The 21,490-nt window shown below is 27.1% G+C and overlaps 3 protein-coding genes across 3 annotated transcripts; 1 reads left to right on the forward strand and 2 right to left on the reverse strand.

Moving 5' to 3' along the window:
• Positions 1–8,052: 8,052 nt before the first annotated feature.
• On the reverse strand, positions 8,053–9,399 carry OCT59_020152 (uncharacterized protein; the record flags this gene model as incomplete). Its single annotated transcript, XM_066148990.1, has 2 exons — positions 8,053–8,549; positions 8,607–9,399. 2 exons carry the CDS (start codon positions 9,397–9,399, stop codon positions 8,053–8,055), a joined length of 1,290 nt encoding a protein of 429 aa, XP_065989945.1.
• A 1,473-nt stretch (positions 9,400–10,872) lies between these two features.
• On the forward strand, positions 10,873–12,640 carry OCT59_020153 (uncharacterized protein; the record flags this gene model as incomplete). Its single annotated transcript, XM_066148991.1, has 6 exons — positions 10,873–10,947; positions 11,025–11,181; positions 11,434–11,498; positions 11,593–12,409; positions 12,485–12,514; positions 12,600–12,640. The coding sequence occupies 6 exons, from the start codon at positions 10,873–10,875 to the stop codon at positions 12,638–12,640; spliced, it is 1,185 nt and encodes a 394-aa protein (XP_065989946.1).
• A 1,868-nt stretch (positions 12,641–14,508) lies between these two features.
• On the reverse strand, positions 14,509–15,036 carry OCT59_020154 (uncharacterized protein; the record flags this gene model as incomplete). The annotated part of the gene is made up of 3 exons (XM_025329635.2): positions 14,509–14,640; positions 14,715–14,854; positions 14,931–15,036. The coding sequence occupies 3 exons, from the start codon at positions 15,034–15,036 to the stop codon at positions 14,509–14,511; spliced, it is 378 nt and encodes a 125-aa protein (XP_025189231.2).
• Between the last annotated feature and the right edge of the window lie 6,454 nt (positions 15,037–21,490).

A 21,490-nucleotide genomic window follows, 5' to 3' on the forward strand; every position in this document is an offset into this window, starting at 1 on the left:
TTACCCGGGTTCTAAGATAGGAATTTTTTTTATTTCTAGTAAAATATCCAGGTCTTATGAAATTTGGTATGCAGTAATCCTTCACCGTGATAAAAATAGTTTAAAATATATAAGTAAAAATGTGTCAGTTTAATATTATTTTATAACATTTAGTTAAAAAAAAAAGTCAAAGGTACAGTATCTTTATTAATTAGTTATATAAGTTGTTTTTTTTAATATTATTACTATATTATAAGTTATAAAATTTAAAAATATGCTAAAAAAATTATTTTTTAATAAAAGTTTTGTAAAAAAAAAAATATTTTTTTTTAAACATAATAATTTAATAGTAATTTAATATAGGAAAAAACATTTTTACGCGGGTGCGTAGCAACGCGCCCCCTTTTTGGTAATTTTCTCATAGTAAATATGTCGATCATTTATTATCACGTGACATCGTTAAATTTTCTGATGTTTGAATAAACGTCGCATAAACTTTATGTACATATTATAAAGCTTTCAAAAGACACGTACTATGCATATTTTTGCTTGCCCTACAACTTTACTTAAAGACTAAAGTATGGTTTGAATGGTGTTTTTGACTTTTATATATGAGATATTATAAAGGGTGCGTTGCAATGCACCTGCATATAAAATTTAAACCCTTTAATATATTATAAATTTTTTTGTTAAGTAAGGTTTTTAAAGACAGAAATTTTATTTTACAAGAAAAAACGAGATTAACATTGATAACATAATTATTAATAAAATGAAATAAAAATAAAATAGAGATTAATTTTGAGGTAATGCTAAAGTTAGTAAACTATTTTTATCATAGGTAGTAGGGTTACTGCTTTGTGAAAAGGGAATACTATATGCAATTCTAGACAGTAGCCCTGTTTACTTCCATTTGATTTTTTTCAAAATTTTTAAAAATTGGAACAACAACTGAAACAACAGATTAAGAAAATTGATGATCTGTGTATTCCGAAATTTTAAAATGCAATACAGCTTTAACATGATCGGTTGAAAATAAAAAGAAAAAATTGAATATGATTTTATACTCAATTTTAATTTGCTAAAATTAATTACACTAGAATCGGATAAGCAGGGCTAGTATAAATATTTATAGTACATGACTTTGGTTAACTAAAATTTTCAATACCAATGCTATATTTGAGCAAGCTGAGTAATTTCTATTAATTTGCTACATTTATACAAAACCATGGATTAGTATATAATTGTACAGTAGTATATATGCTACACAAAATAATTAGTGATTTATAAAAATTTTATGCAATTATTTCTATTTTTGTTAATAAACTGAGATTAACTGAAGGTAATATTAACTAGGAAAGACTACTTCTTTATGCTCATATATAAATCATGAAAATTTAAACAGTAGATAAGATTTGTAATAATTTTGAATTTTTTGAAATAAACTAAAATTGTTCACATTTAAAAATAGTATTATAATAACTATAGCAGGATAAAAAGAGATCATCACACAAACCACAAGTCTGGTGATAATTTCAAGGATAGAACAACATCCAATCCATTGGAACGAGTTTGAACCAAAAAAAAGCTTAACTTACTATTTTTATCAAATTATTAAATTAATTTGGCAATGTACGTATATCTATGCTAAAAGCTCAGAAGATGCTTATTTCCAAAAAAAGCCTATGATTGAAAAGGAACAAAAAATAGGAGCATCTGCCGCAATCTGCTGCACCTGCCGCAATTAGGCGCCTAAAAACAGGCGCACCTGCTGCAATCAGGAGCAACTGCCGCACTTAGGCGCCTCAGGCGCCTAAAACCAGGCGCCTCCTGCGCATCAGGCGCCTAAAAACTATGTGCACCTGCCGCACTCAGGCGCCTAAAAATAGGTGTACCTGCCGCACTTAGCGCATCAGGCGCCTAAAAACAGGCGCACCTGCCGCAAAATGCGGCACACTTTTGACCAGAGTGGCTTGCCATACCAAATTAACAAATTATTTTTATTTTCAGAAATAAAAATTTAACGACCCAATTATATTCAATAAAGCTTTAATATGTTTTTCCATTTATTTAAAAATAATAATTTAAAAAATTAGAATGATATATTATAAACTGAATACTATTTTAATATAATGAACCCATCACATCGTTATGTTAATTTACCCTTAAATCTTTTTATCAATATCAAATTCATATATGAATATACTTAACGTTAACAATAACGATGATAACGTGCTTTGATTACGTTCATTCCTATATTGAATTGCATATGTATCTTTACTCAAATATAAAAAAGTAAACAATTCCTAATCATTATGAATACTTTATATATGAATGACAAAATTGTAAGCGAATGTTATATCTTCATATTAAGTTAAAGATTCTCACTGATTCTACTTTCCAAACTAGAAGATTAATTTTTATTAATTATACAACTAAGGTTTCCCTTTTCTTCACGTAATTGTGACAAAAAAAAAATAACAAATTATAAGCTGATTGACAGGCATTGGTTTTTCTAAAATGATTAAGCATATCATGGGGAAAAATATATCATTTACACCAAGTATTTACCATAATCCTACCCGAGTTTAGATTGGCCCATCACATATTTGTCACCAATAATAACGCTAATATAATAGTGTCTGGCTGCATTTAAAACTTTTCAATCTTTGTTACGGAGCGAAGCGTAGGAAATTATACTTTTAGGAATTAAATGAAAATCGACCAGTCGCATGAGAATTTCCATTTGACATGTCAAGTCATCATGGCCATCAGAGATCGATTATCAAATCCCTTTTTTCACTTTGAAAACTTTTGTAAAAAGCGGGTTTTTTATTTTAATTTTATTTTTACCATTCGCTCCTATTTTCTTTTCTTTAGGACTTTATGTTCTTCAGTTCTGCAGCAAAAGGTAAGTTTCCTTCATTTAAGCTTCTCATTGCCAATTTCTTACTTTCTTTTAGTCTTCAGTTCTGTGATCAAAGGTGTATTTCCTTCTTATTCTTTTTCTTTTTGATTCACTTTTTGCCTATTATTTCTTTCTTTAGGTCTTTAGGTTCTTCAGTTTTGTGATTATGTTTCATTTCTAATTTTCTTTTAGGTATCAAATCTTCTGTATTTGTGGTTGAAGTATTTTTTATTTCAATTTGCTTTATGTTTGTTTCTTATATTTTGTTTCTATTAACTTTATTTATTCTTTTCTTTGTGATCTTTTTTTTTTGATCTTGTGAATTTCATCTTTGATCTTCTTTATTTCCACCCTTCTTTATTTTCATTTCATCATCTCTTATTTTTGTTCTTCGTCATCTTTCTTAGTTTTTTATTCTCTTTCTACTCCCTTTATTTTTTTTACCCTCTTTCTACTCTCTTTATTTTTTCGTTCTCTTTCTATTCCCTTTACTTTTTAATTCTTTCATTCGTTCCCTTTCTTCCTTCTCATTCCCTTTTTCACTTTATCCCCTTTCGTTGCTTTTCTTATTTTTTCATTATTTTTTTTTGTTTTCATCTTTTATTATTTTTTCTTTGTTTATCGGTACATTTTTATTTATTATCACTGAAATTCTCTTTATTATTGTCGTTAGGTTTCCTTTTTTGTGTTATTTACTACTAGTCCCGTTTAAAATAGTTGAAATTTTTGATTGCAGATTTGTTAATCTATTTAATAAAACATAAAATAAACTTTTGAAATAATAAATGATTATAATTAAATGTATTACTTTTAGTTAGCAGTGTATTTATAATAAATAAAATTTTAATACATAAAATTATTTTGCGAAACTATTTTTTAAGTTAAAATTAGTCTACCAAAAGAGCAATATCAAATCTCACCTCGGATGGAGAATAAATTTATTATATTTATTGATTAATAAAATATATATATATATATACAGTATATATTTGTATAAATTTCACTTCAAACTCATAACGGATTCCGTTTCTAGTAATTATGAGAAAGAACAGGTCAAATTGCTTAATTGTTGTATTTTAGGAAATTATTCATGCGAAGAGAGGAAAATAATCAAAATGGAAAAATAAGTTACGAAAAATGTCCATGCCAAAACACACGATATACAGATCTCTTGGTTCAAGAGCATAAGTTCGGTATACAATAGAAGTTCTGTATGTAAATTTTTTTATATCGAACTTACAGAACTTACAGTAATAAGTTCGGTATATAAATCTGCCGCGTGATTAAATATTAATTTTGACCAGAATTGATTATCACTAAGACCAGCATAAATTATGAGAAATTCCAAACACGTGATCACTGTTCAAGTATAATCGAGAATTTTTTTTATATACTTTATTATAAATGGTAAAATAATAAAAGTTCGGTATATGTTATATCAAGTTTTATATAAAATTCGGTATAAATCGAGATAATTTTGAATAATATGAAACTGGTTTTTTAAAAAAGTTCGATAAGTCGAGAGTTCGTTATATCGTGGACGAGATCAGACTGTAACGTAAAAATTAGTATAACTTAACATCGGTTCATTACCATGATTACCATGCTGCTTTTTACATCCATCATTAAAATATTATTAGCAATATATTTTTAATACGTTTTATTTAATAATTAGCATCTGTTTTTATATGTTGAAGAATAAATATTTAATTAAGATATCAAAATTAACAAATAAATTTTTTCATATATTATTTAAAAAAGTACTGTTATTATTATTTATAAAATATTATAATAATATTATCAGTTATTATTTAATTTTTTTTTTTAGCCCAAAATCTAATTAACAAATACTCTGAGCTAACATATTTAAGTTCAACTATAAGATCTTTCGTTATAATTAATTACAATATATTCTTCTTTAGAGATCTCTAATATGGGACTTAAATTTTTCTATCACTACTTCATTATTATGAAATTTCATATAAATATCTTGATTAATCATATGATACCAATTTACCATTAGGTCTTAAAATATATAATTTTCATCTTTATAAACTATTGGCAAATTTTTAATTATTTTATCGTGGTTTTGTATTTTTTTCATATCTACTCATCTTTGTAAACAAGATGAAATGACTAAATTTAAAAAAAAAAAAATCTTAGTCATTCCTTAATAAGTATGTTGAAGACAAAAATATGAGAATAATTAATTTATTTACGTGCTTCATGTATTTTACTTAAAATTAGTCCAATTCCTTTAAATGTACTAGGCAGTGTTGGAAAATTTTGAGGTCATTTCACTTTTTTAAAATGACCTTAGGTCATTTCGTATATGATCACGTGATATATTCATAGTAAAATCATGACGTAATCAGGTCATTTAAAGGTCATTTCAAGGTCATTTGCCAACACTGTTAAATAAATCCTAGGTACAGTACATTCGACGGTAAATTAGTGTGTCTTTAATAGCATTACAATCCTTTAGAATTATGAGAACGAATGGATAATTATTTTAGAATTCAAAACTAAATTATTGATGTGAAGAGAAAAAAAGAATTTAAGATACCCCAAAATAAAAATGACAGAGTTAAAGATTGACATTATATTATTTAGAATCCCATATAGGGTTTTTACATTTCTCATGTGATTAACAATTTTAACAATTAGGATCATATAATTTCACTCTGATAATTTTGATTTTAAGGAAAAGAATTTTTGGAACAAACACATTTCATTGATTTAATTTTCTTAAATATTATTATTTTTAAATTTAATAATGAAACATTATTATATTCTGCAGTTATTTACTGTTGTTAATATTCGTTAACGGGGCTAACGATCGAAGTAGTGCGTAGCTTTCTTCAAGTACTTACTATCAGATATATTATTAAATGGTGAAAATGGTTATCTTACAAATTATGTACTCCGCAGAAGAATAAATGTTGTCATTAATAACTCACATTATAAATTTCTGAATTTTACTATGTTTATTTAAACTTTGAACGAACAAAGATTACTAAAATTTGAAATATTGATATAACAAATACAAATAAGCCGCAACAATATCTTTCCATTCATGATTTCCTCCATTCAAATTTTTTTGCGGTTAAATTTAAAAATATGTAAAGTTAATTTCTTTCTTATAATCGATTCAATATAATTATTTATTTTATGTTTCTTATTTTTAAATTGATGTATTAAACGAAAAAATCTCTTTCTTTGTATGGCCACCTTAATAAATTGTTTATTTGTTTTTCAAATTTTCAGACTATTATTTTTTTTTTTTCGTGAAATAGCAATGGCAATTGTATCCGCAATAATCTGGTGATTTATATTTTATTAATTATTTTATTTCTTCTAAATTAAAGTTTAAAATAATTATAAACCCATTACATATTACAATTGAAAGTGTATCGTCAACAAAAAGCTACTTTTATGATTATAAATATTGGTACACTTGATAATTTTTTAATATGAAATATATATATATCATCTACTAATAACTTTTATATAATACCAGCTACCATATATACTTCAATTTGTAAAATGTATAATTTTAGGTAATGCTGACAAAATTGTTGAATCTGATTGGTAGATTATATAGGAAAGATGTCATGTATAGACACCTATGTATGTAGTGTATAGTGATGTGCACTATACGATTGTTATGTGTATATATAAATGTATCCAGTGGCGCAGCATATGTTTCACCAGACACCAGTTGAACAGGCAAAAATTGTAGCACAGGGCCAGCATTACGGCATTATGCACGAACGCGTGAAAGTAAACAGTGGTGACAAATAAGGATTTTACCTACTCAAAAAAAAATATAAACAGTGCTGATTGTAATGATTTAGATTTACCGTAGTAACACCACCAATTTTATAATTAAAATTTTACCCCACGTGACCGGTGACAGTTAAGGGGTTGTGAAAAAAATAATTTTGGAAGGCAAAAAAAAAACTGTCCCTCAGATAAATATAAACAGTGAAAACGCAGTGGGGTGTGATGCCGGTGATGAATATTATTAGGTCACGTGGGGTAAAAATTTGGTGGTAATACCTAGGGGTTACAATATGTAAATTACTATGAGTTAATAGTAAAATGCAACGGTACCCCATGTTTAAAGTGAAAGATCTACCAATAATCAATATAATCTATGAAAAAAAATGATAAATTGGTAATGACGAAATGTGAAACTACACGAAAATATTTTTTTTTTTCAAAATATTCTGTTTATATTTTTTAAAATTTTGGATCGGCTGTTTGAAATACCTCAAAAACATATAAAATTTTATTACACACTTAAAAATAATACATAATAAAAGAAGAAAAGGCTATTTTAAAACGTTTTACATAAAAATATTTAGTATATACTTATTGAAATCTCGAAAAAAAAAGGATGTAATTTTAACTTTCTTTATAAAAGAGCAAAAAACATATAAAATTAAGAACAAAGCAACCAGTGGTCTAATTTTAATAAAAAAACTTCGCCTATATAGAGCTAGCATATATAACCTTGACTTCTGAGATCGGCTGCTTTTCTATGCGTACGCATCAAAAAAATAAAAAAAAGTAAAAAATTTGCGCAATTTTATAGTAGATTTCGATTGTGTAACCAATTTATGGTGGCGACAGTTCTGGTTATTATTGATCAGTCTGTGTAACCTAAAGTTGTCTCCCGTTAATTTATCTAACCCCTTTATTTTTATTTTTATTTTTAAAACCACGTGAACTAGATTACAGAAAGATAGACAAGAACAAAAGATAAAACAAAAGTCAAACGCTATCTGATACTAAGCTATAATCAAACCGCCCGAGGACAGCGCCACTCTGGTACTTTTAACGAATCTGGAGGAGTCCCTAACATGACATCACATCCCAAATAACCAAAGTAAAGGCAATCTGAACTAAGGAGAGAAGTAAAGATCCGTATTTTCTTTTGGTCATAAAAGACCGCCACCTGTCAATACTGTCATAGGTGGAGTGGTTCACACTATTCTAATTGTTGTACGTTGTTATAAATTGTGTACGTGGGGTTACCCAAAAAAAAGATGTAATAAAATACAAGTCAAAAAAAGATAAAAAGTAGCTAAAATCGATGTAAATCTATAACTATCAGCGCGCTACCAAAAAAAAAGAAAGCTGATAGGTGTATCCTAAAGGAGTTAGAGCGAAGGGAAGACTTTCGAGTCTTTCGGAGACTGCGAAATATCCAGTCTCAATTTCTTGATGTGAATTTCATCCGTAATCAAGATAGGAGGACGTTTGTGTGGCCTGAGTTCGAGTTGTTTTGTGTCGTCGGATGTATATCCTTTATAATGATAATGAGGTGCATTATCGTCCATGACTGAAAAATAGTCGATTTGGAAAGAACCTAATTCCTGTTCTAATTGAAGTAATTGTTTATTAGATTTATAAACATTTTTTCTTTGTTTAATTCTGTTTTCAAGGACGGCACGACGCTCAATCAGAGGCGTGATTTTCTTGTGATAATGATCTTGAAAATTAGTGAGATCTTTCGTCATATCTTCATGAAATTCTATACGGTTGGAGGAGGTACCCCAGAGCTTAGCTCTGGCAGAGAGTTCTTTTTCATGGGCAAGACGTGCAATTTCACTTGCTTCTCGGTCTTTTTCTTGTTGTAAAGCTAGTTCATGAGCTTCTTTACGTTTTTTAATACCGTTTAACCAATACACACTACCTGGTGTGTATTGTTAACCTTTAAGTTTTGCCTGTCTTTTAGAAATGTAAACAGGTTCATCAGTTACATAAGGGAAGAGGTCGTTAGGAATCCAAATGCCCAGCTTGTCATGCCAAATGTTCTCGTCTTTAACGAGAGCGGGTTGTAAGGTATTGGCAGGCGAGCTAATATTTGATGTTCTAATCGAATCATTCCCTGGACGGGGTTGAAGGGGTGGGTCAAGTTTGATTACGGTAGCAAATGCACCTTGAGTCTTAATGGGATCTGGAGGTATATAAAAATTGTAATATTCCTCATCTCTGAGTACTTCTTTCTTGTGATATTTCAAATGTTGTATAGGTTTGTTGATATGTTGTGAAGGTAGAAATAAAAATCGATGTTGAGTGGCACGGTGAAGTTTTTCTTCAAGACTATCCACACGTTTCTGTAATTTCTTCTTGTTATTACTACGATTGTAGAAAACAGATCTACATGCCCGCTGAAAGCGGGCTTTTTGTTTTTTACTCCTTTTACTACTATCGGAGTGGTGTGAGCAGAAATTATCCAATCGTTTACGGTACATACGACGGTCCCTGTATTTGTAAAAAGATTCGTATCCGTTTGCTAAATATGAGACGTCATAGGAAATTCCTAGACGATTTGAGTGAATGTGTTTTATGACATTATAATGCCATCGGTGATAAGTATAGTTTGCATGAAACCGTTTGTTATTAATGGTATTATTATTTTGAACCAGGGTGTGTTTCTTGATATTATGAAAAATATCTAAATTTTTTTGATGAGAAACACAGGCACGTCTATTGTGAGACATGATGAAAGGGGAGGGGACACTACACAACTGTGTGTGTTCAGTTCCAAAATTATAAATAGTGGAAAATTACATGGTATAAAAATACCGAAATAAAAATGATAACGTTTATAAGAGAAATTAAAGAAAGTTTTTGTGCGGGAATTTCTTTGTGTGATACTGTCAGCACGTGATTTGATAATGAAATATCTATCGAGTAATTTGGAACGAATAAGATTAAAATATCTTTTTTGAATAGAGCGTGGGATGACTTTTTGATGAGAAAAAAAATGTTGTAACATCTTACTAATCTGATATTTCAGATTAGGAAAGCTACAGGTGGAAGAGTAGCTAATAGGGATTGATTTCATGTGATAATCATTTGTGTGTATTTTAAGATGAATATCATTGGTGTTTGCTGAAGAATCAGCTAACTCAAAAAAGAAACTTTTTGATCTTCTGATTTCGTAAATCTTGTTACATCCAGCCCGATTGGGTCTAGTCACGTGAAATTTATTGAATGAGACGTCGAAAGAGAATTTTCCCAAAGGAATAAGTTTATTAAAAGTAAAAACCATATTTTTCAATATGTTTTGAAATATGAAGTAAAATATTGTAAAAACTTCTTTCAGAGGTCGGGTGATAAGGAGAAGAACCTTTCCATAAGAGGCCACCCAGTGGTCCTCTGTCTTCTCGAGCGTTAACAAACGTAAAAAATGTGTAAATAAAAAAAAAACAGTAATTAACTGCGGATTTCTATGTAAAAAATGGAAAGGGGGAAAGAGTTCTTAATTTATCTAACCCCTAGGTAATACTGGGGAAGATGATGATTTAGAGGTATGTCACGTGATGGATAAATTTGCCGGTGTAACAGTTACTGCGGCTGCGCCTTATCATTTGTATTTATGTGTTTGGTCTCTTATTTCTTTCATACGTACGTACGTTTTGATTTAATTAGTATCATTTATTTGCCATGTATGTACATACAGTACACTCAGTGCAACCATACGTAGGGTACGAATCACGTATGGTACGACGGAAACATGTCATGTATAGAGGCCTATGTATGTCTGTATAGTGATCAACGTACGGTATGTATGGGGTGATGTATACCGGACGTTGCCATACATTGACCACTATACGTACATACATAGCTCACCATACGCTACATGTTTTCTATATAATCCCATACGTACATAGCTAAAGATCACCATACACTACACACAAGGGTCTCTATACACTGATTGGTATGGATTGTAGCCTCAGGAAGTGCATGATGGCATGATGCATGTGCATATTTTTGTATACATTTAGCTCTATAAATTAACTTTACGTCTTTACGTTCACTAAATTTGTTCTAATAATTTCATTTATTATAAAGTAAATAACAGTACTCCGCATATAACTAAAATTACTGTAATTAACACATTTATTTCGTAATTTACAAGTATAGAATCGTTAAAAAAGATATTCAAAAAAAAGTCAAGAAATACTAATATGGAAATTTTGAATAAAACATCTAAAGAAAAGCCAAGAAATTTATGGAAACAAGTTGATTGGGATAAATATCAGGTAAACGCAATTTCACTTTATAATTTAAATATTATGATTTAAATAATAAATAAAATATATTTTAATTATTTATTTAGACTCATGTTACTGTTTCTTCTATTAATTCTGCCACTAAATCAGAAGAGATTGATGATAGTGTAATTTATATGGACGATATAGAAAAAAGAAAAGAAGTATATGGTATATGTGGAGAATGTAACGAACCTGGCACAGGACATTATTGGTGTCAACCTTGTAATGCAAAAAGATTTGAAGAAAATTTTAAAAATTGGACTAGTGGAAATAAAGATATTGATGAATTAATACAACATTCACAACTTAATGCTGTAATATATACAAAATGTCTTGAATGGATACCTTTTGAAAAATTTCAAAATGTCACTTATATTACCAGAGGAGGCTTTGGTAAAATTTATTCAGCCGAATGGCCTGAAGGATTTATTCTTAACTGGGATATTGAAAATAAAATATGGAATCGATACACAGACAGAAAAGTTGCATTAAAAAGCTTGGATAATTCTTCTGAAATTAGTAAAGATTTTTTAAATGAGGTAACTGAATAAAAAAATTAATTTATCATGTTATATTTAAATCGACATCATTATAATTTTTATTAAATTTTGTTTTTTTAATTTTAATTATTAGATCAAATCTTATCTTCAGATTTATATTCGGGATGTTATTTACTGCTATGGAATAACTCAAGATTCAAATACCAAAGATTATATGATGGTTTTACATTATTGTGAAAATGGAAATTTAAGAAATTACTATCTTAATTCTAATGATGATACGAAACTTTATGATTTATCAAGAATTGCAAATGGACTGTTAGATATCCATAATGCTGAAAAATTCCATAAAGACTTACATTCAGGTAATATATTGGAAGGTGGGACTATGTATATAAATGATTTAGGAATGTGTCAACCAGCAAATAAACAAATAGTTAAAGAAGAAGGAATTTATGGAGTATTACCATATATGGCACCAGAAGTTTTACGTGGATATCAATATACAAAAGCAGCTGATATTTATTCATTTGGAATAATTATGAATGAGTTCCTTTCTGAAGAAATTCCTTTTAATGATATTCCTCATGATCATATTTTAACTATTGCAATATGTAAAGGACTTAGACCTAAAATTTCTGAACATATTCCAAAATTTCTTGTAGATTTAATTATGAAATGTTGGGATGCTAAAGCAGAAAATAGACCAACTGCTAATGAATTGTATCAAATGTTAAAGAAATGTAATGAAACAAACAAGTATTATTCTCAAATGAGGAAATATGGTGATAAAATTAGAGAAAAAAAATTGGAAAACAAATTAAATGAAAATAAGTCTGAAAGTATTAAAACTCATCCTCAAGCAATCTATACCAGTAGACTTTTAAGTTTTAAAAATCTTTCAGAACCTGTAAATTCATCAGATTTAACATCTTTACAAATTAATTCAGGTAAATTTTCAATTTAATTAGTTATGAAAAAATCTTATTCAAGTTTTAATAAAATCAACTTTTTTTTAATAATAGATGATGCCCCATCAGTATCAACAAATCTAAGTAAGTATAACCATTAATACTTTTTTTATTATAAATTTATATTTTTATTTTTAATAATAACATTATTTTATTGTTTATTTTAAAGTTTCAGAATGTTTTGGTTGTAAAATTCAGCGAATCAGGTAAAATAATTTATTTGGAGTGATTTATTATTTTATTAATAGCTTCCCGTTCAATTTGTCTAATTTTATTTAATTATTACTAATAATATATCTCAATGAAATTAATCAGGAAGATAATTTGAATGATGAGTTTTAAATTATAGTTGGCTTTTTCAAGAATAGTCAGAATATTATTTAAAAAGATAATATTTAAAAATTTTTATTTAACTTAGTTCATATTTTTATTTACTTTTTTATATCTTGGTGGAAATTTTTATGGTGAATGTCATTTTGATATCATGTTAAAAAATATAATAAAAAATTCTTAGGTTAGCTTGTCTATTAATCATTAAGAAAGCTTAAAATTGATTCTTTATTAGTTATTTATTTTTATATTTATTATTAGCCTTTTTTTTTTATCTAAATAAGTTTTTAAATAAAAATTTTTTTTTTATTTTAAAGTTATTTAATATTTTAATTGATCAATCTAAAATTATTTTTGAAGTGAGTTAAAAAAAAATCATATATTTTCTTTCATGAAATAAGAAACTGCAATCGTATCTGCAGCAGTAATTTCTCCAGAAAAATATTAATATAGTTCCTTTTATTTCTTTCCATTTTCCAATACAATAACACCAGGAAGTTTTTGCCATTTAAAATCTGCAGAGAATTCTACGTGGAACCATCATGGAAATTCCAAGTGGAACCAATATTTTCCGAATATCCTGTGACGAAACATGTGGAATGGATTCACAGAGTTCAAGGTCGTCAAACGTGGATTTGATATCGGGTGATTTGCAAAATATTAAAAAATATTTAAATTATATTAATTATATTTATTTTTACTCACCTTAGGAACCCTTGACTTATACTATTAATATGCCAATCTCACGATCTAATTACTGTACTATTTAATTTTTTTTAATAATTACCTAGATTATATCTTATATTTATTCTTGAGCCGCAAAAAAATATTTATTATATAATAAAAAGGCATGTTCTATATTCTTTATATTTTAATTTATATTAGTATGTTTTTTAACTAGCACTATTATACTGTGTTATCTTGAACTCCGCAGTAATATCTGCGGATGAATCCCTTATTCTTCTAAAGAATTCTATGAATTTCCAATGAAATTTACGATATACGAAAATTCAGGAATCCACATATTTCTATTATGAAATATGTGGTTTTGTGCGGATACTTGTCCACACAATTTAATGTGTAGAATTCCACGTATTTCCGAACTAACCTACGTGGTTTTTGGTGGATCGATCTAGTACCTAAAAATTTCCTGAATAAATTTAATAGAATACATGTTCACAATTTTTATAGGAAATTGACCGAAATTCGACCCAGCTAAGAATTTTTAAGAGAATAAAATTCGCAATTTTCTTCACACAATTGTTGTGAAAGAAAAAAAATTCTAAATAGTAAATATGATAATTTTGATTCATTAATTCGAGAATATTTCATAATATTGTTTCTAAAATTAAATTATAGAAAGGGCGAAATATATATATACGGTTTAATATGATTAGTATTCTAAAAAATAAAAAAGGATCTTAAGATGAAATATAATTAATTAATTACCTATTATAATTTAAATTAGATAAAATTCTCATAAAAGTTAAGATGAACAAATCACTATTTTGATGGTAGATTCTTAAAAGTATATATGATTTTATTTAGATGAATTATTCAAAATAATTAGTATAAATAAAATAAATGCTTAACCTGTTAATTTGAATAAGAGCGGAAATAAAGAATATAATCCAGATACTGTAAGTATTATATAAGAACGGAAAAGTGCATATTTGCTGATATCAAACTGAAATATATACATTATTAAATATGTTAAATTGCCAAACAGATATGATAAAAATATAATTTTACCCATAACTAATAAGATTGCTTTTTCGTGAACATGTCATCCGAATAGAAAAGAAGAATATCCGTTTAATATTAATGATACGAGAAAATTTTTGTAACTTGGATGCTTCCCACGATTTAACAAGAGATATCTGTTTTAAAAAAAATAATTGGTTCATCGGATTTTAAAATTTACCGAGATTCAAGACTTACAAAATTTTCTTACCATTTGAAGAATCAAAATAAGAATGAATGTGTGATTTGCTTTAACTTGTGGTAATAATGCGGAATTAACATCCTCAATTAATCCACTTGTAATTGAACCAATTGCCGATTCATTTAACGTCCATCCGAGAAGTTTTGCAACTATATAATGAGAATTAGCAAATTAAATATTCATTACGTAAACGTATTATATTATATAAATAATGTATTTACAAACGATCAGCCGCGGAATACAAAGCCCAAAAATTCGGTGCCCAGTACGCATGACAAAACCTCCTTTTAAAAAGAAATAAACGAGAAAGAACTTGACCCAATTGTCTCATAATAATAAAAGGTCCAAATGAAAGTAAAAATATTATAATGACAGAAACACCAAGAAAAAAAAAAATGTCTTAACGAAAACGTTTTTGTGCCTAAATAACATTTTCGATGATTAACAATATGATGATCTCAGTAAAGTTAAAAAGAATAAAATATTTATTGTATAAATTAGTACCTTATTGAGATTTCTTGAAAACAATAATGTCTCAATAGAATTACGAAATACGCAGGGACAAGATAAAGAAAAATGTGTTTAAAATTAATAAGATTATTTTCCTTAAATATTAAATTCACGATATAAAAAAAAATTGACTTAATTTTCCAATACTTGTAATTACTGTCGCACGTTGAAAATAATTTAAATTATCCACTCTAAGTATTTCTTTGTCGGCTAATGATGCGAATTGTGATAAGATTCATTCGAACCATACGAGAAATGGAGGATAATCTAATGTTCATTCACTCATATCTTCATAATACCATTTTGATATTGGTAAGCTATGTGTTAATAGCAATCCAATTCTGATGAACTTCAAAATCTGTTGAACGACTTGTAAAGAGAATAAACAAATTAAATTGAAAATCATAAAAGTTCACAATTTAATTTAATTTAGCTTAATAATAACTTAACAAATATACTAAAAATTATCAAATCTTTTAACATAGTTATAATTAAAAACATAGGCGTAAAATTATTTCTGTCAGAACTTAAATTGATATACATGCTTGGAATCAATATAAACTTTTTAGGACATAAAAATTAATTAGATTTCACAAACCAAAAGTTTTCCAGATTAACATATTTATTTTGATTAACTGAATCATTTAATGTACAAAATAAAAATTTGATACACACCAATTATGCTTAGATTTATTTTTGCAATGTAGCTTTTTTTACAAAAGTTCCAAATAAGCATACTATTAACTAGAGTACTAAGCCTAACCTAACCTAATCTCTGCAGAACCAACATTTTATGCAGAATGCGTAAAAATAAAAATTCTCCATACTTTAAAACCAATATAATTAAACTGTCCTTCACCCTCTCTAAATACAACTATAAGTACTAAATTCGGTACTCAATATTAATACTTAATTATTAACACTATATAATAAAAGTTTAATTAAATTAAATTGTCTAAAATGAATATTAAAGAAAAATTAACGACAATAATTATTTTGTTTTTTACCCTACCGAAACAATCAAATTTAGTTTTTTAGATTATTTATCTCCATGATATCCGGAATCCTCTCCGAATCCTTACTTTTGATCTTTGTAGTTTTATTTAATTCTGAGAAAGGTGCAGTTCTAGATAACCATGTTAGTGCTTCAACTCGACTATGTTCTCCTAGGACCAGAAAATATATATATAAGGAGTTTTGCGTATTTTAAACTAAAAAAATCATGAAAATATTTCCTTTTTTAGATAATTTTGGATAATGCCAGTCAGAATTTTATTTCCTATTATAGTAACTGACTGATATTAGTTATCATAATTCTGGCCCTGAAAAAATGTACAGATAGTAAAAAATTTTTCATCACCTGACCTATCTATATATATTTCTGGGTCCTGTTGTTCTGCTCTACTTTTAGGCCTTGAACTTGATCCACTTATCCCATGAACTTGTTCTACTATGACCTGACGTCCTGACGCGCTTCTATTATTTTTCTCAGAAAAGTAAATTGCATCATCAAATTCTGATGTTCCTCCCAATTAAATACCCTATCATCCAGCCAGTCTATTGGTGGAATAAACTCTTAGAAGATGTAAGTATTGCGGTACGCTCTACTGTCTGGGCTATTCTTTCAGCATCAAATCGTGATAAATTTGTGGTGCCGATTCATTAATAAGATTAGTAATATCGGTTGACAGTTGTTCACGAACTGTGCGTAATTTTTTAGAAGATTTGGCCCATGGAAGTAATGACAGGAAAAGTGGATGAATTGATCTAAGTATAATATCAATAAGTATTATTTCCTTTGTTTAAAAGTACTAATTAGGTACATAAGAATATTACCAATATTACTTGTAAATATCAATTCCGCTTTCATACAATCTAATCGTTACATAGCTTCCCGTAACTAAAATGCAAAAAGTCGATATAGGAGCAAAAACTTTCCATTTTAATATCCATTTACATTTAAATGAAATGAGTACTACAATGAATGTATAGAAGCCATAAAGGGTTGGTGTAACAACAAGAGCAACTAGTAATTTCCACGTCGCAAGCACATCACGTCCGGCCACTTTGACTGACGATCCACGAACAGCTTCTGTTTGATTATAAAATATAATTAGTATATAAAATAAATAAATCAAATTTAATTTATTAACATAAAAAAAACCTTTGGCTTTTTTTGCGCTAATTTACGCACAATTATTACGAGTGGTAGGTTTCAATATTTATTATTTTTATTTATTTTATCCATTAAACCAAATCTTTAATATACTACACATCATATGTTTCATTTTCTTTAATAATTAGATCACGATCCTTTAAGTGTTAATGAGAAAATTTTATTATTAGACGAGTCCGTAATTGTCAAATTTGATCTAGTATTATTCATTGGAAATATATAATTGATGAATTAGTAAGAAAATTTGGCAAACTTCGTTCTGAGAATAAAATCAAATATTTTTGAAATTCAACTAACTCCTTTAGGAAAAGAAGGACAACTAAGGATGACGGAAAAGAGCGAAAACAAATAGAAAATAGAATTAGCGTTCAGGTATTGATCGTGATAGATGTCCTTATGTTTTTTTTTGACTTCGGATTTCGGATGACACAAAAAAACAATATCCCTACTCAAATATAATGAGTATTATAATTATATGTCTGACGAAAGATCAAAATATTAGTGAATAAAAATTACCAAAAGTTTTTATAATTTTTTCTTTATTATTTTTGTTATTTTTTATTATCATTTATTTAAATTAACGACATTACAATTAAGCGGTCAAACGAAAAAACGTCCAATCCAAAATTTCAGTTAAAATGTCTTATTCACTTCAAAATTATTTTCATGTTTAAGAGAAATAAATATTATTACAGAATACTATACAATTGCATTATTTATCTAATCAAGATTGAACAAAAGACATTTATATATATATATTTTTTATTATTATTTCACTTTTTTTTTATCAATGATCCTTGTCTGATATTGCTTTAAAAATATTTGCAAATTTTATTACAATTTTTGTCTTTAAAAATTTACTAAATATTATTTAGATCATATCTACAATTTAAATCATCAAAAGATTTGATTCTACTTGTTACCGATACTAATTTTTCAAATTCTTCTATATTGAATTTATTTATTGGATTTAAAGATTTCAGAGGAGCTTTCTTGTCTTTCTTTATTTTATTAACTAACCGCGTGGTAAAATTCCACTACAAGTATTTCGAATTTCGATGCTTACTATTATACATTCATAAATGGTATCATTTTTTTTAAAAAAGAACAAATGGACATATTACGATTTAATTTTATTTTCTCAACTTTATTGAAGAGATTATTTGAATTTAGATATTGTAATTATTTTTGAGCTTAGAAATTTAGTTTATATTTATTTGATAATTACAGTAACTGTATAAAAAAATTTCGGGGCGTGACTGGCGTGACTAAAGAGGGTTTTTTTTTAAGTAACTTATTTTTATATAACTATTTCTTTTTCTTCTTTTTTTACTAAGATTGATTAATTAAAAAGATACTAAGTTTAAAAGGTATTTATTTTTAAGAAACGAAAACAAATATTTCAATTACCGACTATGAATTAGCTTCGTCTCACTAACATGAACATAACTATTATTTTTTGTTTTCTGCAAAAGAAAAACATATCTTTAAATAAAGTAATCTCTTTAAAAAAAAATAAGATTGATATTTATTATAATACATACTTCCGAAATTTTACTTAAATCCTTATATAAATGATCTAATATTTAAAGAATTGAACGAGTTGAATTTTACGTATATTTAGAGAAATAGCAATATTTGAAATATAATGTCAAAATTTTAGTTTATAAAGCAAGTTTACTGTTGTTTACCTTGATTCTGAGACATTTTCTATGGCTTGTGTGAGTTTATTTTTTTTTGTTGTTTAAATTTATATTTTCAAAAAACGAAATATAAATATTTTGTATCAAGTAAAAAAGAAGAGTATATATATATGTTTTGAAATTTGGCGCACGTATATTGTATGGTAAAATAAAGAATGTCTAAAAGGAAAGGCAGAATGAAGGGATTACTAAAAAGGAAAAAATAAAAGGATTGCTTGATTAAGAATTCTTACAATGAAAATAATGAAAATTAAAAAATGGAAAGAAAACAAACAGTTATCCGGAGATAATATCCGAACCGGCAGAAAATTCATAATGCCGGCCGGAATTAAAATCATAAATTTTGAGTATATTTGTATATCACAAAATGCCAGAATTCTGGCCTACATCATAAATTCGACCCGAATTACTGCCGATCATTAACGAATAATCATTAGCTTAGAGAAAAAAGAATGCTGAAAAGTTTGTGCAATATGTTTAATTTTGATTGTGGTGATTATACTAACCAAGAAATTCAATATATGGTTAGTTGCCTAGACTTTTCCTAGTTTAAACTTAGGAATATGCCAAATTTTATGCGTTGTATCCACAGCCAGCTTTACGGATGGTAGGTTAATATATATTGGAAAAAAAATTCCTTTTATCTTTTATCTTTAGTTATTTAATTAAAATAATTAGAAAGATACACAGCGCCATTGGCTTCTTTATTAATTTTAGTTACTATTATTCCATCTTTTTAGGTTTATCTAGATTAAAACAATAATAATTATAATCTTAGCTTTTATAAATAAATTGATTTTAATTCAGTGATTTTCCGTGATATGGTGACTGCGCCTGGTCACACATTTCGAAATTGTTAGGAAAAAATTTCTATAAAATTTTAAAGTTTAAATATTAGAGATTATTTTTATAGATAATAAGTTAATTTGTTTATTTTGTAAAAAAAAAATTACTAAATTTGTTAGATGTGCCTATTAAAATTTCATTCATACAATAGGTAGATAAAATATTTCTTTTCCATAATAATTTTATGCAAATTTTTTTACAAAGTTACAAATACAGTATGTCATGTACGTTATTATTTCCAAATATACGTGAAGATAATTCTCTCAGAAAATTTTTTCATAATACTATAAACCACATTTATTAATGAATATGCCAACTTTGATTCTTGATTCTACCCTAGCTAAAATTAAAATCTTTTAACAATAAACCTACTTGATAGATTACATAATTATTATCTTAAGTTTAATGTAATAAAATATTGAGCTTAAAACGTGATGTGATTTTTCTATCATTTTATAGAAATTTAAAAAGATATCAAAATTATATCATTGTTAATATTAGAATAATTAAAATCTTTCTACTTTATAATTTATATCAGTCAATGACAATTTTTGGATTAAAAATACTAAATTGTTTTCATGACATTGAGAATATTAGCAATTGACTCAAATGACATATAATGTGTCATTGTATCATTTATAATATAGAATACAAACAAATTTAAAAACATTTTAATAATTATACTGTACTGCGCCATTTTTGCGGAAATTTATTATTAAGAGAAATTTACTGTATATGAAATAGACAAAGGCGCATTATTTTTTTTTTTTAAGAAAAATTATAAAAGTTCAACTTTTGTAATTGATTTACTTTTTTCCGGAGGGAGCGACTGAGCGAGTGAAAAAGCAGAACTCTATGCGAAATTAACAAGAAACAATGGATGGATTTTTTTAATGATTTCAACAGGTGGTAAATAATAATAGCAAGAATTAGCAGCGAAAATTAATCTAAGATATTTCTTAGATGTATTAAATATTATTTAGCGATGAATCAGAATACTATCTATTTAAGACTATTTTTTTTAACATGTTACGACTTCGAAAAGTATCGTCGATGATTTCATGAGATCGTTTGACACCACGTTGTCACGTGTTGGATCGTTGTGGGTGTCTTAACCGCATCACAAAGTATCATTGAAAAATTCAATGAATTATAAGCTGATTCATATCATATGAAAAAAAGATACAATGTTATTTACACAGTATTTACCCTAAAACCGAGTTTAGATCGGTCCATCACATTATTTGTCATCAATAACGCTAATAATTAGTGAGACTTGCTACATTTAAAGATTTTCAATTCTTTATTATTAAGAAAACGAACGGATCAAATAAATCGTTAATTGTCGGTTTGTCGTATTTTTTTTTTTTTAGAAAATAAAGTTAAATTATTCATGTCAAGAGAGGGAAATCGAAGTGGAAAAATAAGATACGAAAAATGTCGAGTCAAAATAACATAAAAATTGGAATTTATATAATAGCTTAACATCTTAACATCGTGTCTTTTCCATACTATTTTTTACATCACTATACAAATATTATTAAACAATA

Source organism: Rhizophagus irregularis, chromosome 3, assembly GCF_026210795.1.
Source record: "Rhizophagus irregularis chromosome 3, complete sequence".
NCBI lineage: Eukaryota > Fungi > Glomeromycota > Glomeromycetes > Glomerales > Glomeraceae > Rhizophagus > Rhizophagus irregularis.